The 27,479-nt window shown below is 44.1% G+C and overlaps 1 protein-coding gene across 1 annotated transcript in view; it reads right to left on the reverse strand.

Moving 5' to 3' along the window:
• LOC138566371 (inter-alpha-trypsin inhibitor heavy chain H3-like) overlaps positions 1-27,479 on the reverse strand; it is a 669,737-nt gene that overhangs the window by 321,327 nt on the left and 320,931 nt on the right. Inside the window, exons 11-12 of the mRNA XM_069643540.1 lie at positions 8,441-8,566; positions 4,582-4,763 (exon numbers count right to left, since the gene is read on the reverse strand). Of these exons, the coding sequence (XP_069499641.1) occupies positions 4,582-4,763; positions 8,441-8,566 (308 nt within the window). The remainder of the gene's footprint in view (positions 1-4,581; positions 4,764-8,440; positions 8,567-27,479) is intronic.

Here is a 27,479-nt window from a genome sequence, read left to right on the forward strand (position 1 = left end):
TTAGGGTTTCCTTGTGTAGATGAATATGAGTGATACCAACCAATTAAGTGAACGATTTAAAGGTCCAGGTAAGGGGTGCATTGCCATTGACCATGTAAAATACAGTATGGAGGACTTACTAATCCAGAACATTGCATTTCTAAATTTTATCAACTTGACAGTGTATCAAATACATTTTCCGAGTGGTACTTGAGGAGAACCATGTGTTTGAGAGCATTCATTTGCCCAACTGGAGTTCAAAGTCAACACACATTGGCAATGTAAACAGTTATCGCTGTTGTGTAGGCATCGGAAATGCATTTGTCATGCACTGACAGTGATATTAACTGGCCATTTATGGTAGAATTTGCAAAATGGTGCGAGTACCTGGGCATATAGTAGCAGTGACTGGCAAATGCCTAACGCTTATATACAAGCCAAAAGTGTTGGCTTTTCCAATGCTTGTTTTAACAGGACCTCAGTGAAGAACCCGCATAGTGCTTATAAATCAAATGGCAGAAGGTGGAGCAGGCTAAGACAATTTTACTACACCAGTGCTAGGCAAGATTGTATGTGTTAACATGTGGGAGACTACACCAGCCTTGTCCTCTTGGTAATAGGGAACCCAACCTTTGGTATAGTCCTGTGCTACACAAGTTGCTAGAGTGACTGAGCAGCCAGGCATATCTCAAGAGGGGTTAATGTGAGCTGTAGTGATGCAACATATGTATTCATAGTGACAAGTATTCAAATAACACTTACACTTAAGGTTTCTTATTAAAATAATGTATTAATTTAACAGTCAATTTTTAAGTAAGCTTTCTTTAGAACTGGCAAGTTGCAACAATAGCATACACTTCAAAAATACAATTCTTCAGTTTCAGTTAAGTAAGTAGATACTCTTTTGGGATGACACACAGACACTTCCTACACCCTCAGGTGACTTCAATAGCTAGGACACTGTGGATATTGATATATCACTTTGATACTTAATGCAATACTGGAGTTATGGCAAAAAGGAAAAAGAGGTTAGGGAAGGAAACACAGGTTAACAAGTTCTCCTGTACAGGTAAGCACTTTCACAATCCCCCAATGATGTATGCCTTTTTGAGGGACAATTAAACACAAAGTCAAAAGGGTCAGAAGGGTCTGTGGGGAGCCAGGAGAGCCAATGTCAAGTCTAAGGGAGCTGAGGCAATTCTGGAAGATAGCACAAAAGTCTTGCACAAGGTTTAAAAGAGATTTTGTTGAAAAGAATCACTGTTGAGCCACAAGCTGTAAGACTTGTGAAAAGCAAAGCTGCAAGCAACTCTGGAGAAAGAGTAGCTACCATAATTCTCCAGTGAGACAGGCAAGCTACACACCAAAAAGGTAACTACCCTTTCAGTTAACACAGTACCTTAGGTTAGAAGAGATTTCAGCTGGCTTCTGTTCCTGATGCAGTCCTGAAGATCCTGTGTTCCTGGACCTCAGTCGTGGGGACAAGAGGGAGGACTTCTGGGGACTCCTGCACTGCGGTTCGAAGGTGGGCGACAGCAAAGGGCTCTTTTCAAATCACGGCACTTCATAGTTTCAGCTACCGGTCAATAGTACCACTGTGGTTGTCAGACACTTGATGGGCCCCCTCGCTTCTGGAGTGCAGCACTCGGTGATGTGCCTCAGGCTTGGGTAGTCCTGCTACGAGAAGGTCCTTGGGATCTTCCTGCAGCTCTGGTCAGCTTGAAAATGATGCACTTGATTCTGGAGTTTCTTACCCCTGGCACTCGGTTGCAGCAGCTGCGAGGAAGTACAGCCAGCAGGGAGAGGGCTTCCAGGCAAGTTCACCTTGAGGTTGATTGGTCCCACCAACCCAATGTGAGAAATCGTTCTTTCGGACTTCTCTAGTCGATTAGAAATTCTGAGCTTCAGCACTGCAGCAGGGCTTCACCGGGCAAACCAAAGGTCCTGGAGGGTGCAGCATGCTTCTCTTCCAGTTTCATCTTCGGTTCCTTCGTCCAGCGGTTGACTCTGCCTTCCATGCAAAAGACCTCGCCTTTGATGCAAGTTTCTCCCATTCATTCGCAGCCTTGCTGTCACTCAAAGCAGGGTGGCTGTCCTCCAAGGACAGCCATCCAGCCAATCACCTTTGGGTGCATTCCTGTAATCAAGGAGACTAAGCACAGGGAGTTTCGGGAACCTCCCTCGATTCCAGCCCTGCCAGACATGCCAGACATGCTGGAGCCAGAGGCGGACTTTCACAGTGAACCACGTCAAAGACAAAATGAACAAAGGGACCAAACCTTGTTTGGCGTGCAGAGTAAAATTCAAGAAGGACCTCACAAGCAAGAAATGGCAAAAAAAGACCGGGCCCATTTGACAAAATGTGCACCCATGGGTGCAATACTGAAGCTGTGGATTCAGCCTGCGGTAAAAACGCACAATGATAGAAAAAGCACTGTCACCAGCCATTAACTGCAGTGAGGGTAACATCAAAAATGTTACATGAGCAAGTAGACAAAGGGGATACTAAGTAACCCCTCCAGCACTCCACATAAGATGATGTGTGCTGGGTTTGCAAAGAGAAAAAGGTAAGTAAAGTCAATTTCACTTACTACTCTTGGAAACAGTACTTTATCCAAGAGAAGGTATTTAAACCTTAAGAGAAATCCAATGGACTTCTCTGTGGCACACTGCGCTGAAGGTTCTGTGTGTCACAATGCAAAAGTGGATGCCTATTGAGTTTGTCAGACTCCAAAAACAGAGAGAATACCGAATCTAAATTGCATCATAACACCTGAGTGAAGGAGAAAAAGAGCTCACTCACTCCAAGGTTAAAATGAAAAAGTCCAAAAGTCCAGCAAAAGAGCTTGGGGTCTCTATGGAGGGAGGAATTTAGCACTGTACTGAGAATTCTCCGTAACAACCAGCAGTAAGTGTAAAGCTTCAATTAGGTAATTAGCTCTCAGGAGACTGCTTTGAAAAAAAAGAAAACTCTGGCAGGCCCTTCAAGCACAACGATGGAGGCTGAAAGGCTGGGAAAAGTTATCTCAAAGAGGAGGGCGAGTTTGGAAGGGGCAGGAAGTGGGCGGGACTGGCCATGTGCAGTCAGTGGGTGAGTAAATAACCAAACATCCACAAGCTTTGTGTCCCTCTTCATATGCCATTGCTCTGTTGGTGTAATCTAATGCTATAGTGCAGACTTATAGATGGTGCTTTAGAGCCACTTAATAGTAAAACAAAAAATGGAATGCATGCCCTGGCAGTGAACAAAAAGATGAAGAGTGATGAGTATTGCAGATCGAATGAAACATATTAGCGAATACTAGCATGTGCCACACTTAGATAGAATTGTGAACATTAGCCTACACCGCATCTAGATGGAATTGTGAATCTCAGCAAGTCCCACACCTAGAACTGTGAATACTAGCATGTGCCACACTTGGGTAGAATTGTGAACATTAGCCTACATCGCATCTAGATAGAATTGTGAATCTCAGCAAGTCCCACACCTAGAACTGTGAATACTAGCATGTGCCACACTTAGATAGAATTGTGAACATTAGCCTACATCGCATCTAGATAGAATTGTGAATCTCAGCAAGTCCCACACCTAGAACTGTGAATACTAGCATGTGCCACACTTGGGTAGAATTGTGAACATTAGCCTACACCGCATCTAGATAGAATTGTGAATGTCAGCAAGTCCCACACCTAGAACTGTGAATACTAGCATGTGCCACACTTGGGTAGAATTGTGAACATTAGCCTACACCGCATCTAGATAGAATTGTGAATGTCAGCAAGTCCCACACCTAGAACTGCGAATACCAGCATGGGCCATACTTAGAAAGAATTGTGAACAGAACATTAGCCTGCGAAGCATCTAAACGAGACTGTGAGGATAACAAGAGACGCACTTATATGGAATTGTGAACGTTAGCAAATGTTAGAAGGTGGAAATTTAGCACATATCGCCTGTAGATAGCGAGGCCAATAACCAACGCACTAACAATTTCACCCCTCTGCATACACCTCTCAAACTCTAACCAAATACAACCACAACCCTAAAACACAACAAACTGCACAAAGTTCACTAAACCACAACAAAACAAACCACACATAGCCTCGCAAAACAGCAGATGACTGCTCCCTTGAATTTATCCCACTCGTTCCCACTAACTTCACCACCCAACCCCTTTTCCTTTTCAGATCTGCCAGCACGCCAGGGAACCTCTCCGGTGGTGATAGTGCACAGTACAAATATCCTTTAACATTAACATGTAAAAAAGGATGTTTATTAAAAATTGTATTTTCTTTTCCTGAACGGGAGTACTCAAGTGGATTTTCAAAATCCATGTTTTGACAAACCCTACATTATAAAGGGCAGAAACATATTCTCCAATTTCTGGCAAGAGTTCTAGGCAAATGTGCAGAGAAAATGAAAATGCAGGGAATTGTTACCTATTTGTACAAACAATAAACAAAATTTGTAAGACAACAAACTTCCCTGCTACTTCCCAAGGCAAATAAAAAAAAAAAAAAAAAACAGAATGCTCAACATGAAATCTCCAAAAATGGGCAAAAGGCTAATTTATTTTTTTTAGTGTTTATTCAGAAACATACCTGCAACTGTACAGCAGAGTCAGAGTCATCGTAAATGCGTCGAGCGATCCCTCCGTTTTCCAAAGCCAGCTTTTCCAAAAAGCTATAGTCGACATCCCTTCCAAAGCCCAAGCAATACAAAGTATAGCGACCGTCTATTGCCTTTTTAGCATTTTCCCGAATCCTGTCTTGATTCGTTTCACCTGATTGAAAGACAAATCGCAAATAAAAAAGGGGGCAGGTAGATGAACATTGTAATATCGTTGCTAAACTTACTTCTATTCTCTAAAAACATTTATTTTTCAAGCCTTTAAATAGGGTGTCAAAGAACAGTTCTCAACATCCCCAACACCACCAGGTTTTTAGGATAACCTCCAGCGATGCAAATAACCCTCATTTCGATTCACAGGATTCGCATGTGCGTTATTAAGATATCTTGAACACATGGAGCGGATTTGGAAACACCATAAAGCATTGGCTCCCCACAGGTCAGGCGACTGTGTAATGTGGCATACAGCACCCACTTGGGTATAAGACGCGGCTGAAATTCAGCCTGGATACTCACACACAGACACTGAAAAGAGCAACTCCCTCTGTCACTTCTCCTCTGCTCCACACAAGGAACATACAATGTATATTTCAGTACCCTACTCCATTCCTATACTACAATGACCCCACAAACAGAAGGACCCCCATAAATCAAACACCAGCAATCTCTCCTTCCACGTCCACAGAAACACCCATTCACACATCACAGCCACCCACACCCTCCCTCTGCCTCATGCCCAATAACGCTCAATCCATTCACAAACATGCCTCATACTTGAATACATCAGCCATGATAATATGCAAATACTCTTCCTCACAGCCACACCTCCACACCCATTTTGGACTGACTCATTCTTTAAGCTACAAAAACATACACCTGCTGTGTAGCCACACTCTTGGTTGCAGCTTGTGCTTTCACCAAGAGCTCCTCACACTTCTTTGAATGTTTCTCTGCATGTCGCTCAAGCACACCCATGTTGCCAATCACCCTCCCCCACATCTCAGAAATGGCAGGACAAAAGGGAAAAAAACAAAATATGAAGGGAGTGCCACAGTGGAAGTGGCTTATTAAGAGGGCTATATTACATTCAAATCCAGCATTTTAGTAATGTAGACACTTTGTTTATAATAATAATAATAATAATAATAATAATAATAATAATAATAATAATAATAATAATAATAACAGGAAAGGCACCTTTGCTATTAATAAATGAATGCATTAAGCGGCTGTACTATGCTGGGGCAGCATAGATGCATTTCCTGAAAAACTGTACAAATCAACGTGCCCCATTACTGAGGCCCAGAGCCTAGAGAACGGCTTAGCCACGGAACGATTCATCATCGATAATGGGATGAAAAATGTTGAATGAACGAGGCCGTTATCAAAACCTGTGCTCTGGAAAACAAATGCAGTGTCGATTTTATGTGAGCCGGGGAAAGGCGAGAGTGTTTGCAACATATTTCTGCAAAAAATAATGATAAATGAGAAACAACCAACTGAATTAAACCGAGATCATTAGTACCCGGCGAGGGGCAATCAGAATGTAACAAGTATACCGATTGGCCCTCGTCGGGCATTACCCAGCCGGGAATCCCTCGCACGCATGTACGTGCCTGTTTTGTTCCCGGCGATGGGCGTGGCAGCCCCTTAGCCAATGAGGAGGCTCGAATGGGGGGGTAATCCCGGCTCCAAGCCTCCCCAAGGCTGAAGACTGCCTTTGTACCCCGCCAGGGACTCCGGTATGTTTTTTTTCCTTCACCCCCCTCCCCTGCCCTCCCAACCCCACTTACCTTCTTTTTTCTTCTTTTCTCGGGAGCGAACGTGCCTGAAACACTTCTGTTCCCAGCGCGTCTGCTCCCGAGGGCCGCCATGGGAAGGTAAAACGGGCTAAGTTTTCCCTTTCCCGGCGGCCATTTTATTTGACCGTAGCGAAAATGCTATTAGTACCAACGGACCAGGCTACTAATGGCAATAAACCCCACGACAGTGGGCCAATACTGCCCGCAGTAATGCCTCCAGGCCTCGTTACCTGGGGCGGTATTCACCTGCCGTCTCGGGGCTTATTGCCACATTAAAGCATGCTGTGGTAGAAAGGAAATAAGAATAATTTGGGAAAATATGTTTTAGTTGAACCAAGAGTCATTGTGCTTGAAAGGAAGAACCCACTGGGTGATATCATGTGTTAAGTGATGCTGTAGTTTGGGTAAAACAAAGCAATGCTTATTGGGCAAATTTACAGATCGTTATGTAAAGTGTTGGGAGGACAAAGTCACTATAATAGGGCCATTCACGGTAAGAAAGAAAAACAAGCAAAAAGGAGAGGAAAGGGGTTGCTGTTGTGATTTTGCCGTTTCTGTGGTCTTTTCTGGGCTGCATTATGAACTGGAAGACACGTTTTGAATGCAAAAAAGGGTCTCCATTTGTGCTCAGACTCAAGGCTGATTTTGTGCTTTTAGGCTTTCTCTGTAGCGGTTGTACTGTATTTGGAACTGGGAGACACTTTTTAAATGCAAAACGGGACCTGCATTTCCGTTTGAAGAAACTAAGCTGATTTTGCCTCTAAGCATGTTAAAAAATACAAGGCTCGGGTGAGAGCAGTCAGATTTCATGCATACAGCTGCACGATTACAATCATTTATTTGCCACTGAGCTATCCTCCCGGGACACCTATTCCTCGCAGGTGACAGGGTGCTGGCAACATCATGATTGATGGCTCAACCCAATTCAGAACAGTGCATAGAGATGTGCGTTTTGGCTCAGCAAAGTGGGAACAAATTAATTAGAATGCAAGTATTTCAGAGACAAAGTCGCTATTGGACCCAAAGAGTGAAAGCTCCCTGTTGATATTGAACATACTCTTATGATCAGTGCGTGGAAGAATGCATACAAAAGATAATTTGGTGCTTGATGTTGCGCATATTCAGGTTGTTTATTTCTTTCCCTGTCCTACACTTCATGTTTTCTTTTTCCATCACAACAGTTTTATTTAATTAAGTGGTCATTCCAAACACGTAAATATGGATGACAAATGAATTACACATTTTTTTCTTCGCTACGCTGGGGCTATGTGTCCATGTCTCTGGAATGAAGTCAAGCTGGCATTATTTGGATTTGTATGAAGTTCAGTAGGTAACCTAGAAGCAGCTACTTATGATGGCCTTCATCTTTTGTTTCAATGTTCGGTTGCAGTCCACTGGCCACCGTTGTAGAACGAGGGCAAGCTCCCATCCCATTGGAACAGGGGATCAGAGATTGGTCCTGGTAGTTATAAGCTCATTTTTGATTGGGTGATGCTTCAGTCTGTGTGTCTTCATCAATTTATCAATATGAGTGAGGCATGTGCTAAGGTACAGTTACTTAATATGAAGTTGTATGTCAGCTTGTAGATGATGGGTTTAAAAAAAAACATGTTCAAGTAGATACTGAAAAGGGAGACCAAAAGACTGGATCATTGGCAAACTCCACTTATGTTTGTGGGTACATGACATGAAGGGGGCCAGGAGTGTCGTTTCAGTTATGTGAGTCAGAAATGAAGTCATCTACAGTAAAGAGTTTATTTTTAATGTGATGCCACCTTATTGTAATAGGATAAACTCATGGTGGATAGTATCAACATTGGTGGAGGACCAGGGAATTACAGAGTGGTGCTTCACTGGTTGTTTTTCTGTATGTCAGATGACAGATGGGCTATCTCTTGCAATTAAAATCTTAGGGAATGTTCTGTCTGTGTTAACATAGCCAAATGATCTTGTTTACATATACACGATATCATCTTGTCAATTGTGTACAAGGATGTGCTTTTGCAAGAGTGAGTATTTAAGGACTTACCAACTGAAGGGTCACCATCTGTCAAGAATATGATTAAGGAGAAGCGCTTTCCAGTCAGCTGCTCATTGGAAAGATTATCGTCCAGTAATTTCACTGCACTCAGCAGTGCGTTATTGATATTTGTTCCTAACAATCAAAGTAAAAGAAAAACACAATAATGTCTGTGATATATCAAAATATTTCTTCTTTTTTTTACCTTTAAATGATTTTTATAAAACATGTTGACTAACAATTAAACATTTATATTGAGCATAGAACTTGATAGAACCAATCAGCCAATGAGTTAATAGTCAGGTGTAGGTTAAATATAGCCAATAGAGTGAACAAGAAACATTTGCAATGTAAATAACTAATTGTGATAACTATAACTACATCTCGGTAGAAGAATCATGTTAATGTTTTCAAAATTACATTAGCTTGGTTGAGATAAGCACATACATAGAGGGTATAATGATAGATAGATAAATAAATAATATCACTGAATATAAAATACAAACACAGATATAAGGGGAGGTCGCCAGATTGGGGTGCGAAATTCATAAAGGTGGATACAGAGCAATATACGTCAATATAACATGTATCTGGACATTTGAAATAACAATCTTAATCATGCTATCAAATTAGCTTCCATTCGCAGATGTATTATAAAATGATTAGTAAACAAATGCCATTTCATTTAATAGTTTGCTACTAGACCATGTGTTAGCAGCACATTTTTCTAGTCTATGTAGATTACACCAAGCATTAACGTCAGTACTGGAAAAAAGGATTATGCCCTGTGGTTTAATCACTATAATCCAGGCTTTGTACAGTGAAAATGCGGTTGTCAGAGTTGGTCTGGGGGAGAAGTTATTGACCAATGCAGTGTCACAAAAGAAATCAGGCAGAGTTGTATCCTGGCCCCACTATTGTTTTGTGTATTTATGGAGGATGGGACATACAAGATATCATGGTCTCTTTTTCATGGACGATGCCGTGATTCTGTCCACTACACCACAGGGACTGAGATCATGCCCATTGACCCTCACGGGAAAATGTGAGGAGTTAAAGCTGAGCCTGAACACATCGAAAGCAAAGATGATGGTGTACAGGCCCAGCTTTGGTAAACATCAGAAGCTTGGGGTTGGAGTGGAGGGCGGGCAATTGGAATGATTAAAGTCGAATGACTATCTTGGTATACAATTTCATAAGAGTGGGCACTGGACAAGCCAATTAGTTAAGTCTGTGGTGACTCTTGAAACATATAGTGGCGGGGTATGTGTCTTCTTTAATAGGCATGGGAGAGGGGCCTTCTCACCGGTCCTGGACCTATACAGGAAACAGGCCACAATAGCTGCCTTCTATGGGTGAGAACTCTGGGGGCATGTGAATCTAAAATCACTGTTAGTGGTAGACAATACATTTCTTAAGACCCTTTATGGCTTCCACAAAGCACACAATGCTGTACTGCATCTTGAAGCTGCTGCATTTCCCATAGATGTGATTGCTGCCTCCAAACCCATTGTATATTGGTTATGGCTATGGCTCTCCCCGGAACTTGCAGTATTGAGGGATGATTTGAAACACCTGCTAAGTCTTGAGGCATCAATGAGCCTGCCCTGGGTGGCACATATTAAGAAGGCCCTTATAAAAGGTAGACTCCCAATTTTTTATAGGGGGATCAATTTCTCAAAAACAGGAGTGAAATATCAACAATAACTAAGGGTGAGAAAAAGATGACCCCTCTCTATACTGGCACGGAACGGATTGGTTGTGCTTTTACAACAAAAACTGACATAATATCTTGTTTTCAAGAGTATATCAACAAATATCCAGACCACATATATTTAGACCCAGACACATACTAAAACATCGTATCACATTTTCTTTTTGTTTTATTCATAAATTATAAAAGCACATCATATTACTATTCACACATTTCACATATTTTTCAAACAACAAATGTTTGTTTATGAAAAAAAGAAGAGGAGGGAGAACAAATAGGGCACAGTCATAAGTAGTTGAACACTGTTACTTTTGAGATAAATCTCTACAACTCATACAGGGGTCAATTAGAATGAGTATGTATAGACTTATACAAATGGAAGTCTTTTCAGATCGTCAACATGTTTCGGCCTTGGTAGAGACAATAGACACTATCTCTAGTGGCACTTCACATTCTGGTGTTTTGGGCCTTCTTCAGGACATGTGGATTTGTTCTACTCAGTAATACTGTCTTGTAACCCCAGCCTATTTTATGGTATCTAAAAACATGATACAAAATAACAATTAAAAACAAACACTGGTTCATGTGTATTTTTAAGAGGTCTGGTACACCTTGCAATGCCCCTGTCTACCCAACGGTCTCTTAGTCACTAAGGTCACTAAGGAGAAGTGTACCTAACTTAGGATACAGCAACTTACAGTCATGTTTCATTTAACCATTCATTAACACATTTAGCAAATGCCATATGCACAAACAAGCCTTCACGTATGAAAATAATTCAGAGGGACTATGTTCTAATCACCAATGAAGGTATATTTCTTTCCTACAAACCAATGTAGAGGGAACTTATTCAGGTGGGTCAACTCTTATCATATCAGCTCTAATTCATTCTTAAATGTATAGATTTTTAACTATTTTCGATGTTTAGATTTTTGGTACACTTATTCAAAAGCCTCGTAGGCGGTGCTACTGAGCTCCTCTATCAAGTATTAACTATGTTCACTTACTAATGCAACTGTCGAGTGTAGCCTTATGCTAGTTTGAAAGTGGCGGTAACCCAAACATAGGGGGAGATCTTATACTGGTATCCCATGATTGACAGGAGCCTTGCCTTAATGACCTGTCAGGAGAAGCAAGAAGGGGAACATAGATTACTATATATTTCCCAATCATGTCGTTGTATTTATTCTTATCGACCATCTGAGTATCTTACATTGGCTGATGCATGCTTGTTCGAGACGTGGAGGGTCAAGTGTGTCCACTGTCTTAACACAGTTGCTTGAGAGATGTCACAGATATTACAGGACGAACCAATCATCAAGCTCTTCAAGATTATGTCAAATTTCGCAGCATGGGCGACTAGCGAGATTGCTGTCGAAAGAACCAAAAACACACAACCGCCAAAGTGGAGCTATAGTTAACGCGATTTCCATCTGGCATGCACACAGCTAGTAATGAGCGAGAACCGTTTGAGCGTTCGTAATCTCTTAGGCATTCAGGTATCCTCCTAAGTCTAGGTATATGAAGACGTAGGGGAATACCAAAGGCTGCATCAATCGTAAAGTTATAGCGTGCCATGGTAGTATATTTGATAAACATTTTTGATAAGATTTTTTAGTATGTGTCTGGTTCTAAATATATGTGGTCTGGATATTTGTTGATATACTCTTGAAACAAGATGTTATGTCAGTTTTTGTTGTAAAAGCACAACCAATCCGCTCCGTGCCAGTATAGAGAGGGGTCATCTTTTTCTCAGCCTTTATTATTATTGACACATGTTAAGAAGGGCCTCCTTGATTTGAACGAACAAGAAGCTTGGTTAAACCCAATGACGATTAATAAGACAGTCAAAAAGCAAGCCTATAATCGTTTATCCATTTTAGACTAGGCACTCTGAAAGCCATTTCTAAAAACCTGAAAACTAAGATGTTCGCATCTTGGACCATTTTTAAGATCCGAGGGCATGTGCATTGTAAGCGAGGTACTAGGTTTGTGTAAAAATTAGGAAGACCTAGAAAGGGTTCACAGAGTGGCCAAATGTATACATTGTGGATGGCTCCTCAGGCTCATCAGACCTAAGCTACAACTAGTGGCCTAATACGTCCATTGTATTCATCTCATTTAGGTGGAAGCGGCACTTGTCTTATTATTTCATCATGTTGATCTCATATATGGGGGCTGCGAGTGCTTTACTACTCTCCCCCAAATAATAATTTTGAATGAACTGCATGTTTATGTACATCTGCTTTTTAAGTGGTTAAGACGTGTTTTGTACTTCTTTTGTGGGATATTGTTCTTTTATGCTCTTTGCCGAATAAAGGTTGTATTGATTGATTATCTTAATCATGTGATCAAATTAGCTTCCATTTGCAGATATATTATAAAATGATAAATGATTAGTAAACAAATGCCATTTCATTTCATATTTTGCTAAGAGACCAGCGTGCCGAGAAGGAGCATGCGCCAGCCGCGGTGCAGAGAAATAATTGCGCTGCACGCGTATTCATGGATTTCCCGAAGCATCAGTAGCCGTGGTGCAAGGAACACCAAGCTGTGCCAGTAATACCCCCACGTGCAGTAAAAAAAAGCAAGTGAAATGCCTAACACAGCGCAAACCCCCCACGCCATCCCTTGACCCGCATACAGCTCCTTCAGCAAAATCGTGTGCGTACCCTGGATGCACTCCAGCGAAATCGCGTGAAAACTCATCTCGTACCCCCAACACACTGCAGCTAAATCGTGTTAAAATGCATTGCGTACCCCGCCCGCACACCAACCAACTCGCGTGAAAACTCATTGCATACCCCGGACGCACCCCAGCCAAATCGCATGAAAACTTTACATGTACCCCAGACGCACCCCAGCCAACTCGCGTGAAAACTCATTGCATACCACGGACGCACCCCAGCCAAATCGCGTGAAAACTTTACATGTACCCCAGACGCACAGCCAAATCGGGTGAAAACTCACCCCAGTCGCAAGCCAGCGTAATCGCTGCAAAACACCCCCAATTCACAGCAGCACCACAGCCAAATAGTGCGTCTGCACCTGGCAATCCTCTGTATGCAGACGGGACACCCAAGGCCTAGCCCCCATCACCCGTGACGCCAACCTGCAGGCAGACCTCTCCACATGGGACACCCCAGCCCCCATCACCTGTGATGCCACCCTGTAGGCAGCCCCCTCCAGACCAGACACCCCTAGCCCCCATCATTTGTGATGCCACCCTGCAGGCAGCCCCCACCACATGGGACACCCAAAGCCCCCATCACCTGTGACACCACCCTGCAGGCAGCCCCCTCCAGACCAGACACCCCTAGCCCCATCACCCATGACGCCATCCTGCGGGTAGCCCCCACCACATGGGACACCCCAGCCCCCCCCATCACCTGTGATGCCACTCTGCAGGCAGCCCCCTCCAGACCGAACACCCCCTGTCCCCATCACCCATGATGCCACCCTACAGACAGCCACCTCCAGACCGGACACCCACAGCCCCATCACCCTTGACGCCACCCTGCACAAGCAGCCCAGTTCAGACCGGACACCCCCAGCCCCCATAACCCGTGACACCACCCTGCAGGCAGCCCCCACCACATGGGACACCCCATCCCCCCCCTCATCACCCATGAGGCCTCCTTGCAGGCATCCCTCTCCACATGAGATACCACAGCCCCATCACCCGTGACGCCCAACCTGCAGGCAACCCCCTCCAGAATGGACACCCCCATCATCCGTGATGCCAACCGGCAGGCAGCCCCTCCAGACCAAACACCCCCACCCCCCACCACCTGTGATGTCACCCTGCAGACAGCCCCCACCACGTGGGACACCCCAGCCCCCATCATCCATGATGCCACCCTGCAGGCAGCCCCCTCCAGACCGGACACCACTAGCCCCCATTACTGTGACACCAACCTGCAGGCAGCCTCCTCCAGATCGGACATCACCTGCATGCTGGATGATGACATGGTGACACATGTTAACTCCATCGATGGCATGTCGAGCACCTTGACTGCCGTGTAGTGACACCACCCTGAACCTCCTGGTCAAAATATATTCTGCAAACAGAAACAAAAGCATACACCTGGGCCACATCCTTGAGTGTGCCAGCTGCTCAAACACAATTGCTGCCTGCAACCATATCCCAACATACACATCACACCCGTGAATGGTAAAGTGAGGCCCTGCAGCCCATGTGACAAAGACATCTCAATAATCCCCATATAGAAATAGTCACACACTGACAGATTTTTAAGCACCCTCAATGTGTTCCACGTGAACAGCTGCTGCCCAGGCGTGTCACAGCCTGAGCCTCAATGAGCCGACATTACCTGAACAGATAACCTAATGAACAAATCACTGTTCCTCCCATGTGTGAATGACATGACATGTAATCAAATTACATGTGTATATGTACTTTATGAATGACAAGTGTCCAAAGGCCCAAAGAGTCCATGGAGGGGGAAGACAGTGAAGAAAGAGACAACAAACGTGTTAGGGCAGGTGCCAGTGGGATGGCGCCAGTGCTCGGGAAGTAGGGAAGGAGAAAAGGGCGTTGGTGGGGAGGGAGCAGTGCAGTACATGTGAAGGATATCATAACAAATAGAACATGAAAGGAAATTAACAAACTGTGGCCAGCTGGTGTCAAGTGCAAGCCAAAGTGCAGTCAGCAGTTGTGGAGTGCTGGCAGGTTTCTGTTGACATACCCAAAAGCAGTCCAAGTGACTTTTTGAAAAAGAACAAAAACTTATTTTTCAAACACACAGCGATAAAGAAGGCCTCAACGGGGCCATTGAATGGCACAAGCTGTAAGGGAACCAAATATATCCCTCCAGTTCCAGTCCATCCCAGTAACGAGGTATTTTCTCCAGAGATTTACATCTAGCTAGCACAGATCTAATGCAGCCTATATGCTGCAGTAGATAATATACAATATGAACAAGAAGTAAATGAGATATTACCTCTATAAGAACAGAATAACCCACATACATATTCTTTTGTGGTCACACACATTACCAATCATTCTATATTTAATATAAAATACTATCCAATAAAATCCCGAGGATCTGTCTCAAGTAATCAGTTCATCATTAAAGACTTCGAGATGGCCTGTACAGCATTAGAAACTGCCAAATAACATTATGGTAGCCTCTAAATACCAGAATCCCACAGAGATCTGAATACCCTTGGGATTACTAAAAACTGTAAAAGGATTTAGCAATGTTGTACCTCCACTTTTTAACTTCCATTATGGCATAGTATGCTTATTTAGACCTAATTTCCAATGATTTACTCAAAACAATCTGCTCTTCACTGATAAGAACAGATATAGAGATGGCCTGCATAGTACTAGAATCTGATAAATGATACCATCAATAACTACTACAACTCTGCGCTTATTTGTATACTTTAGGGACCACTAAAAATAAAGAAAGGACTCAGAGAAGGCGTCCTCCTAACTTCCAACATGGCACTCTATGCCACTTTATAATTAGACAGCCAAGGTTAGTCTAACTGTTACGACGTGTAAACATTAAACACAAAGGTAGGACTTAACCTAATTATTCCCCTACTTTTAAACTCTGAAGATGACGTACCACTCTGCTTTTCTTTCTGAAAGTTAGTGCGAGCGCAGTGGTCACCGCACCAGATTAAGAGACACTTACCAGACCCCATATTTATCGAGGATCGTCGCCCGGACGTAAATAACACTAGGTAAGTCCAAAATACAAAGTACATTTTGAGAAGAAAAATGAGAGATTCAGTAAATAGAAATAAACTAAGAGAATAGTGATAAGCCTGACCATATGCCTCTCTGAATCTAGTGACTCAATACCGGTATTGATTAACCTACTAGAGAGAAACTGATCCCATCTGGGGCTGGGCCACACTTTGACCTCTGGACTACAGATACTGGGAGAGGCAGAGAGAGAGATTGAGTGAATAAGGTAAGAACCTTTACCCATTTGGCGTCGTAATCCCAGGGATCAACTCGCTAAAAAGATGGAAATGTATACATAGAGATGGATTACTAACTCCATTTCCATCTCCCTGTAGGACCGACAAGGCTTAACGGCCTCTGACCCCTAGAAACCCGACTCTGAACCAGGACATTGAAAGTCTCCAGTAGAGAGCTCCCTGCAACCACTAAGGTATTTAAGGTAATTAGAATAAATGCACTAACCGCAGGCACTATTGATGCATGACTACCAAGATAAGCTTCACTAAGATTCTGTTGGCTTTATCCTAGGCTCCACAAGCCATCCTCAATCCCCCAGATTCAGATCTCGGCTAACCTAATCACACAAATAAATTAAAGAAGTATCAGACCTCATGATATCCTGAGGAAACCACAGACTGAAGAAGCAATAGGTATGTTGTTGTTCTTAAAAAGGGAACTAATGCAATATACAAAGGGATGCGAATGAGGAAGGGCAAATCTTTTTTGGACATTTAAAGGATCAGTTTCTCTGATATTTATTCCTAGGTCGATACCATGGCATAAAAAGCTGAACCAGGCCACTGATGAATAGTCCTAACATTATAAGGGACATCATCCACCAGAGACTAACTTCACGCTCAAGCAGGTAATTAATTCGCCTGACTGAGCATAATTATAATAATAATAATTAACTGAAGGAACCGAGCAATTAAAGCTTTCCCTTCATTTTGTATGTTTTTCAACAGTTACACCATACAGAGAAAAATCAACAAACCTCCGCCATAAGCAAAACGTTTGATATAATTATGGCGAATTGTATGTTTTAGTGTTATCACAACAAACGTGACTACTCTCCTGACGAATGTTCCAATACCTACAAAAGAGAACAGAAACATGTTGAGCTCCAAGCTCTAGTTTATAGATATACTAGAATTAGAAAACTTGACTCCTTCCTAGAGTATGACAACAGTACATTATTATGCTTTGAACGCTGTCGATAACTGTGTTTTTTAATTCAACACTGGTTCTCACTCTAGAGGGCATATTGTCACAATAAGGATTGTGTTTTAGTGTGCTTTACTATAATATTGATAAGCTGAATTGTCTTTTATATCAATTAATTTTTCTAATAAATTAATATGTTGTACTGTGAATTCAAATAGACTAATTGAATCCTTTGGTCTAACTGTTGAAAAATTTGCTAACTACCTCATGTTAAATTGCAAGTTTGTGGGATGCAAGGGAGGCAGTGCTCGCGTGCAAGTGGCGGGTGAGGGGACCTTTGGACAAGTTCAGAGGGTATCCAGGTGACCATTTCAGATTCAGAAAGGAGTTCATCAGGGCAGAGGAGTACCAAAAGCACAATTAAAGAGGAATGACTCAGGTTTTGATTGAGTACATGGCTACTACCCACCAAGACTGCTGCATTGGTCTGGCCATGTGTACAAACAAAATAATGGCAAAATTGCCTGTCAGTGCAAGATACACAACAGCACCAGAGACAATGATAACAGCACAAATACATGCTGGTGAAGGTCAAAGCACAACATGTGCGTTACACTGCATCAAGCAAATCCTGGTCAAATATCGGGAACATTTTACACTCCAATCATTCACCCTCCCCCAAACACCTGCAAAACACAGTGCGGACCAATACACAGTGATGCTGCACATGTGAAAGCAAATGACGCTTCACTGTGCACACACAAACTCCCCATTCACACATATCCATTGGTAATCCACATGTGTATATGCCACACGCAAATGGATTGCAAACATGACACATGCATGCAAGTAAGCACACACAAGACCAACAATGGTCCTTACCAGGGACACCAAACCGATTAACAAATCAGTACATTTTGCAAAAAAATGTCAGAAGCTTTTACTATGAGTAATCAAAATAAATAATATTATACAGTTGCATTGAGCCATACACACTGCAAATCATGAATACAAATATGCACAATAATTAAAATAATGTTCAGTTGTCCAAAACTAAACTTGCAATCATGTACATGAAAAAAAAATAAGTTTGAAAAGAGGTCCATGTCCATAAAAGTGTTCCAAAATAATAATCAAAATGAGGAAAAAAAACATTCCGGCATGCTGAATCCAAAAACACAAAACACAAGTAAACTATGTACAAATAAACATGGAGCAAAGTTCAATTAGCACCCCAAATCATAAAATCAAGAAAAGCGAAATCACACACAAACAAACATTAACAAAAAGTGGAGTATAGTCCAAAAACTCCAAATCATAAAAAATAAAGGAAACCTATTTCTAAAAAAGTATTTACAAAGGCAGCGGGCTAGTCCTTCTACTCACCATGCTCCCTCAATGTTTCGGCCAGGGCATCATCGAGCACTGAGTCCAATTCCCCTAGGCGGGCCTCCGCTCTCTCCTCGAGGGCTTGAGGGACTCCAACATGGTCCTCTCCATCCCCTCCCACTCCCTGCAAGTCTCCTCAAGGACCTCAGCCAGCCTCTCTGCCTGACGCAGTGAAATCTACGCCCTGGCCATGGTGAGTTTTGCCTCCCATGCCCGCTGCTGCTCTGCCCCGATTTGCCATCCTATACGCTCCAACACAGAAGACATCCTTTGACGAAGTGCCCGGTGTTCAATACATGCCTCCCTGAATGGAATGCCCCGAATACTGTAGCACCCAATGCGAGACCAGGAACTGAGCTAGCCAGTTCAGGAGACACCAGACCTCATTGTGATGATGTGCAAGCCCACCACTGTAAGCCTGCACATCATCACGAATGGTGGCGGCATGCCTCGCGACACCGGCTAGCACTGGTTCCACCTTGTCTCGAATGGCGAGATCTGCAGGCATTGGTGTTTCCGTTTGTGTGCAAACATCTGCCACCTGCGGATGGGTCCAGCCTGGGGCATGCCCAAATGTGCATACTGGTGCAGGCGCAGGCCCGGGGCAGGATTAGGCACAGGCACCTCCAAAGCGACCTGCACTGCCTCCGAGTCTGGACTGCACGAGTCACACCCACCTCATCACCCCTGCCGGGCCCCATGGGCTAGGATGATGCGGCCTCCTCCTCCTCAAACCCCAGCCACACTGGATTGCCCCTTTGCAAGCTCATCTGTCCCTCCCGCTGCCGAGGAGTCCACGACCACCTTCGCTCTTTTGGACCTCCCCTCAGCGGCTGCGGCCGATGTCTCTGATGCAGCACCAGTCTCCTCGCTCCCCGAAGATTAAATTAGCTGGGTGCTTGACTGGGCCTTTCGTCTGTGCCTGGTGGAGGCATCGCTGCTGCCTTGCTCCTCAGCACCTTCTCGGCCCTCTTCTTCCAACGTCGCTGTGGATAAGGAGACATAGAACACAAACATCAGGGTACTGTACCTATGCGTGTTTTGCACAAAACATATGCACATGAAGTACACTGCCAAAGGTCACAACCATCATCACCCTCAAAAACACACAGGCATGTGCAATGTACATACATGCACATATAGGTCTGTCCTTCACAACAGACAATCACATCATTGGACATGGCACAGTCAGCACCTACAATTTGTGCATGCCCCTGACATGTATCATGGGACATACACATGACATTCACACACATCACCTGACAGCCCTGGACCAGGGCACGGAGCTATCGCATCAGAGTCCATTCAATGTCAATTGTGCAGCAAGAGTCGTGCACACATTCAAATGCTCCAGTAACATCCATCCAGGAGTGTTGGCCAGTCACACACACACACTTCTCAGACACATGTACACCATGCATGTCCATGATGTTGACGACAGCACCCTTGTGTCACACCTCTCACACGGCCATGTCTCAGACACATGCAAGCAACCACATGTACATCGTTACATGCTGGATCACATCATACATAGCAACAGTAACACTGGTGGTAGCACACATGCCTCAATGGACACACATACAGCACTGTCTCATACATGCACACAGACATCCGTACAAGAGGCATACCTGCATTATGGTCAAGGTGCACACTCCTACCACACATCAACATGCACATGCACTGTTGAGAGCACCAACACATGGACACTTACCAGTCAACTCCAGATGGAGCATCAAATCCAAGACCTGGGCGTGCAGTGCTGGGTAAAACCGCTCCAGAACCCGCATGTTGGTGGTGTTCAACCGTCCTGGTGCCACACTTGGTTCACACCATCCTGTAGGAAGCACCGGGCCTTGTTGTGTGTCCTGGCCTTGAGGTCCTCCCAGCACTTGTGGACATGGTGGTAGTCCCGGGGTGCCACCCCCTCCGCGTTGATGGCTCCCACGATGTCGGCCTAGATCATCTTCCGTCCTTCCTTGCCGACTTGCATTGGTCCGTGGAAGAGGGCATCATAATGCCCCAGCACATGCTCCACCAGGATGTCAACTTCTCTTGCACTGAAGCGGACAGTCCTCTGCTTCGCTGCCGTGGGGTTGCCACTTGCCTCAGATGTTGGTTCTGACATGGCAACTCCCGAGGCAGGTGTGGGTGGGCAAGGTGGTCCTGGGGCTGGGCTGTGGAGTGGTCGTCTGGCACGTTGGGAGTCTTCTGGATCAGCAGATGTGGTCACAGGTCCTACGACAGGAGCACTAGCAATGGCTGTACAGCAAGCACAACAATTGCAGGGCATGTGGGCAGCAGGCACACACAGTGGGAAGGCAGCAGCAGATGGCTCGTAGGAGAAAGCTCAGGGTAGTTGGAGGCAGGTAAATTGGCTGGTAGGTAGGAGCTTGGATCTTCCATGTTACTCGCATGGGCAGCCGGGAACAGAGTGACCCTGCATGTGCAGAAACCGCATGTTCGCGTGAAATCAGGGGAAAGGGCCTAAGCACGTAAGTTACATGACACACGCTGAACGTTGGCCGTGGCGTTGAGGCTCAGGATAAAGTAGTGCGTAGGAGGCCATCACACGGTTGTACGAGTTATAGCAGATGGACGTGTGGACTTCGTTTCTACGTGACCTCTTCACTATTATGACAGTGCAAGCTTTTTGTTTTGGTGAGGGATTTGCCTCCGCGCACACGTACTTGTACTTTTCCCTTTTTCGTGAGGCCGACGGTGAGTCGCGTGCACATTTTGCATTCAGTGGGAGCCCCTGTGTGTTGCATACCCCCTTTCTTAACATCACAGTACCTTACGTGTCCGTCACTTTTGCATTTTTTGTGTTTTTGGTTGCCACAGCATACTGTGTAATGTTTGTTTTTTCACGTGGGCTACCGAGGGGTCGCATACACTTTTTTCATTTTTGGGGTGCCTATGTGTTACACGGCCCATTTATTTTCCCCAGGGTTTACTTTGAGCCTTGCAGGAGCACACCGGTACATTTAAAATCATGTACACTGCCCCCTCACTGAAATTGCCCAGGACAATTGATAGCTGCGCCATTCCATCAGTGCCATTAGTGAAAGGGCAACAAGTGGGAAGGGTGGCCGAGGTGGAGAAGGTGGCTGAGGTGTCCGAGGTGGCTGAGATTTCTGAGGTGTCCAAGGCCATGCAGGGAGAGCTCAGCCCCCCACCCAACAGGGTCAGGGAGATGCAGCTGATGCTGACGTCCCCAGCACCTGAGGTCCAGGAGCAGCATTGTCATCTGCTGTCCACACCAGCCAGGGTCAGGAAGCTGCAGGGGCAGCTGCAGCAACCACCACCCAGGCTCAGGATCACCCAGTCAGGCCTGTAGTGGTCCCAGTCCAGGACCACAGACACCCAGGAGCAGATGTCCTTGTCTCTAAGGGCAAGAGATGTGCAGTGAAATGTCCTGGCACCATCACCCAGGGTCCTGGAGCAGCATTGCCACCTGCTGTCCACACCAACCAGGGTCATGAAGCTGCAGGGGCAGCTGCAGCAACCACCACCCATGCTCATGGTCCCCCAGCCAGGCCTGTAGTGGTCTCGACCCTTGGCCACAGAAACCCAGGGTCAGATGTCCTTGTCTGTAATGACAAGAGACGTGCAGTGAAAGGTCCTGGCACCAGTACCCAGGGTCCTGGAGCAGCACTGCCATCTGCTGTCCACACCAGCCAGGGTCAGGAAGCTGCAGGGGCAGCTGCAGCAACCACCACGTAGGTTCAGGGTCCCCCAGCCAGGCCTGTAGTGGTCCTGGCCCAGGGCCACAGAGATCCAGGGGCAGATGTCCTTGTCTCTAAGGGGAAGGGAAATGTGGTGAACTCAATCCCAAGGCACAGCATAGGAGACCCACACGTCGACGAAGAGGGGCTTTAGTGATGAGGCACTCCAGATACTCGTGGACTACATGCGGGAACAGTGCAGGCAAGGAGCACACATACACCTGATCAGCGTATGGCCCACTGACAACGCGTCGTGGATCGAATCAACGCCTTGGTCAATGAGATGCGCGCAGCTCCAGAGGCAGTGAAGCATTGGAATGACCTCCAGCGCCGAGCCAAAGATAAGCTGGGTGCCAACTACGCCTCTACTCTGGTGAATAGAGGTGGGTTAGCAGGAGGATGATGATGAACTCACTCCACATGAAGAGATCATTAGTGATATGATTGATGTGGAGCAGATCCAAGGCGTGGGAGACCTTCCAGTTTATGAGGGAATGTCCAGTGAGTGGTGATGCTGTGCGTCCAGGACTTGTGTATGTTGCTTGGATGAAGTGTAATGATTGTCTGGCAGTTCTGTCTGCATTTACATGACTGCCATGGGTGAACCATGTCATGGTGGACTGACGCTTGTAGTCCTGCAGACTGCATACGAATGATGTACTACACACCGTGACAATCCTCATCACCACACCTGCTCACTCCTTCCATGTCACTCTCTGTCCAGCCTCTCTTGGCCCTCTTCCTGCTCCAACCTGTGATGGCGGATAGCCTGTGATAATCTTCCACTCCACACTAGCCTTCTCTTCTCACATCTCTGAGAGGTCATGCTGCCAGCTGCACCTCCTCAGAGGTATTCTTCCTTTCTTCTCCTTCCCCCAGCAGCTCACTGTCTCCAGAAGGCTGGTCATTCCTAAGGTGGGCTACTGCAACGGTCTCTACCAAGATTTCTGTGCTTCTACTCTCTTCCCTCTGCAACTCATCCAGAACTGGACTGTGTGAATTTTCCTTTTGTATTGAGGCCAGGCATTGTATCTCCCTAGTACTGTGATGATGGTTCTGGCTCCCAGTGGCTACGACTGTTAATTTCCAAACCCTGTGCATTGTCCACAATGTCTTATGGGTCCTGGGTCGCAATTCATTCAACTCCATCTTCAAAATCTGCTTCCTTCTCATGGTCTTTAATCATCCCTTTCCTACTCCCCCAGGGTCAGTAGCTTCTCATAGCAATTAGTTGGTGGTTAATGTCTATCTTCTGCTGGGGCCTCGCTCTGGTACAGCCTCCCTGCCTCAATGGAACTGGAGATGAACCTTCTCCGGGTCTGGAGGCACTTCTGATGCTTCCTCATGTGTTGCGTTTTCTGTCCTCCTCTCCCCTGCTGGAGTCCTGGACGACTGAGAGAATGCACTAGTCACCTGCCCACACTCTGATCTCCGACATGGTGCTCTGAGCCACCATTTTAACCCATGCACCCCTGCCGTCCCCCGCACTCGGTGGCTGTTTCCTGTATCCCTACAACCCACTACCAGCAATTGACATCGGAGGTCTTCACTTACACTTCCAATGCCACCAGCCCGCTGCATTTTCATTACTGATTATGTAGTTGTATTTTATGTGGATTCCGTTCCCATGTACTGCACTGCCCACTCCCATTTCTAAACCCAGGTCTCCCTTTCACTATGCCTATTCACTTCTGTGATGTCAATGTGACCTGGACTCATGGGATGGGTGTGTCTGGCTTCACTCTATTCCACCACCCTCTCTGGTATTAGATATAGTTAGATCTATACATTTTGAATGTTTATAGGATTTTTGATTGCAAATATAACTGATATCTGTCAGAGAGAGGGGGTACCTAAACACCTTTTTCAAAGGATAGCCAGTTACGAGTGGTCGGTCAACAGGAGCATCAGGTATAAAACAATTTTGAGCTTGCTTCAAGACAAATGCTTAATGGCAGCACCGGTAATCTGAAAATCTAACACCACCTTTATCATAATCATTCTTCAACTTGCTTTGAGCAATATGCTTCCCCACAGAAAATCTAGTAGAATCGTATTGATCGATCTAAAAAACATTACCGATAATGGAACAGGCAGCATTTGTAGATAAAACAATATAATAGATGAGAGCATCATTTTAATCAATTCTGGCTAAAAAAACAATGGGGGCCATGTACCAATAGAGCTTTTGAGTCTAGTGAGTAGGGTATTGGTATTAAGCTAAACTATTGTGTTAAGTGGCAATGAGATACTAATTCGCTAAACACTTAATTGAATTCTGGCACCATTTGAGCTCATATATGTAATAATTCAAGTAGAACACAGAGTGTTTGGAGGCCAGATTTCGGACTTATCTTTATTTAATGTATAATCTGACACAGTGGAAAATGCCTTCAGGATGTCCAATACTTTGGGGAGGGAGTTATTTGGGTTTTCCATAAATATGAGTATATCGTCTGCATATGCGGCCAGTTTAATATCAAGTTTTCCACAGTGAATACCAGGGGTCCCACCTTCACATCTAATGAGTTCCAACAGTGATGTAAGTGATAAAATAAATAGAATAGGGGCTAGAGGGAAACCTTGTCTTGTTCCATGTGTTAGTTGGAACATGGGTGAGGTTTGGCCATTCATAAAGATAGGTCTAGGTGCTGGGTATAATAGTTTAACTAATGAGATAAGCCCATTCCCACACCTGTGCCAGTATAAAGTTTGAAACATATAATCCCACTTCACTCGATCAAAAAGCATTTTTAGTGGCGAGAGGTAAAGCTGCATAGGCATCCTTGGTTTTTTTGTGATAGTTATGATATGTAACAAGTCACAAAACAGTCTTGTGTTGGACGGCATGACCCTGCCTTTCACAAATCCCACTTGATCTGGTTTTATTAATCTGGGGAGATATGGCTATATTCTATTTGCTAACATTTTTCCAACAATCTTGCAATTGGTATTAATAGGGATATTGGTTTTTAATGTTTAAGTGAATCACAATCCATGCCAGTTTTGGGAAATGCTTCAGCAAAAAGTACCAGATGATCTATCCGCTTTGCTGAAAGAGGAGAAGAGTGATTCCAGATTAGGGGCAAGATTATTGGTGAAATGGGCAAATATGTGAATGGATAGGCATCTGGGCAAGATGTTTTTCCTTTCCAAACGTCTTTAATTTCCCAGTAGATTGAATTGTTATGTATTGGGGTTTCCAAGGAATTAAAGTCAATTGGGGAGTAGGATTTTCTACCCACTGTTTAAAGAAGGACTTGAAGTCAGCTTGAGAATTATTATGTTTGGAAGAGTAGATTGATTCATAAAATGTCCTAAACACCTTTATAATATCTCTATCTGAGGATACATTAACACCATGTAAATTTTTAATAGATGAGATTTTAGATAAGACGTAAGTAATTTACTCGCCTTATTAGAAATATGATCGATTTTTTATTTGTATTTTAGAATTACCCCACAGGCTTTTTCCAGTAATTTCTTATTAATATGACATCTGAGTTATATTATGTTTTGAAATATGTGTTCTTGCAGATTCTGGTTGTACTTTTTGTCTACTTTACTGAGATTACCATTCAGATTATCTAGCTTCCTTTTCCTTCCTTTTTTCTTGCTTATAACATAAGAGATGATAAACCCCCTCCGAGCTGCTTGATAGGCATCCATGTTATACAGAAGGAAGGCATCTTCATTTTTATTGATTTCAAAGAATTGTTGATGTAAAAGACTGATAAAATAGCTCCAAATCTCTATCTTGAAATAGAATATTGTTTAACCTTCATCTATTTGTTAATGTGTTAATATCTTTATGATCAAATGTTGTTATAACAGAGGCATGATCTGATATGATGCTTTCTATTCTAGAATCAATAATTGTGCTGTTAGGGACGATGCATGAACAGGTATTGTGTAAAAGGTGTAGTCAAAATCCTTCAGTTGTGCAAGTCACCATGAATCTATCATCCCTGTTTCGACATGCATCAAGTACAGTCTTTATGTTTTTTACAGTTTTGAAAAATACATTTAGACCTTCTTTCTAAAACATTATCCATAATATCATTAAAGTCTCCACACATTATAATATTTGGTAGATCTGATTGCAGTATATATTTTTGATATTAATCAAAAATGTGGGTTCGGGGTTTGTAGGGCCAGAAAAACTATGGAAAACGTGCACATTAATTTGGAGCTTAGCTAATATCCATCTTCCTTTCCCATTGGATATAGTATGCAGGATATTATAATTCAGCTTTTTGTTATTTAAGATGGCATCCACATTACGTTTCCCGTCCGCTTGGCTTGCAATAACATCACCCACATAAAACGTTTTCAGTTTCTTTGATTTGTGTAAAGGCAAAAGGGTCTCTTGAATACACGTCATGAAGGGTTTAAATTTGTCTAGGTCTGACAGTATTTTCTGTCTCTTAATAATGGGGTTATTTATCCCATTCATGCTCCATTTTAGACACTTAAATGCCATCAGAAACAACCATCACGGGACTACAGCCAGGTTCTGATTAACAAAGCACTTAAGCAATCTAACAGGTTATAGAAACATTACTTTTGCATTTCCACCATAACAATTTAGTTAGATAGCATGGAGGACACATCAATCAAAGAGGACAAACAAGATGCAAAAGACAACATGCCTGCATTTCACGACATAGGGCCTCATTATAAGTTTGCCAGTCCGGGAACTATGGTACCAGTAAGCTTGCCGGTACCGTAGTTCCGGGACCGGCAAACTACGAGTTGTGCTCGTGGGTGCCTTTCTGCACACCAGTTTCGACCTAGCGGGCAGACCGACACCCGCGAGCCCAGCATGTCGGATGCACCGGCACCATTGATAACGGTACCGGTGCATCTGGCTTCCCTATTTCCATTGAACCCTATGGGGTTCAAATGGGAACACATTTTTCTTGCCGCCCAGCAATGGCCAAATACCAGGTCCGGTAAGGCCGTAATGACCCGGTAATTGCCCATTTCTGGGCGCCGGAAAAAATAAAATACTGGTGGCAGCCTCGTAATGAGGCCCATAATGTCTTAAGTAGTGTTAGGTTATATGAATAATGTCTTACAGTAAATATTAATGTTTGAATATAGTTATCGCTGAGCTTGATCATAGCGTAAAAAGAATAAAAGTAATACACTTTCAAGAATGCAGAAAACGTCAGCAGGGGTAAGTAGTGCCACTTGTGACAATGCCACAAAAAGAGAAAAAAGCTGTCACCAAACTCACTCCACATCCACTATTATATGATGGAGAAGGGAACATGTTACTTACCTGTAAACTCCTGTTTTCCAGCATTGGTATCTTTCATGGATTCA

This window comes from Ambystoma mexicanum, chromosome 2p (genome assembly GCF_040938575.1).
Source record: "Ambystoma mexicanum isolate Mex_15411 chromosome 2p, UKY_AmexF1_1, whole genome shotgun sequence".
In the NCBI taxonomy this organism is placed as follows: domain Eukaryota; kingdom Metazoa; phylum Chordata; class Amphibia; order Caudata; family Ambystomatidae; genus Ambystoma; species Ambystoma mexicanum.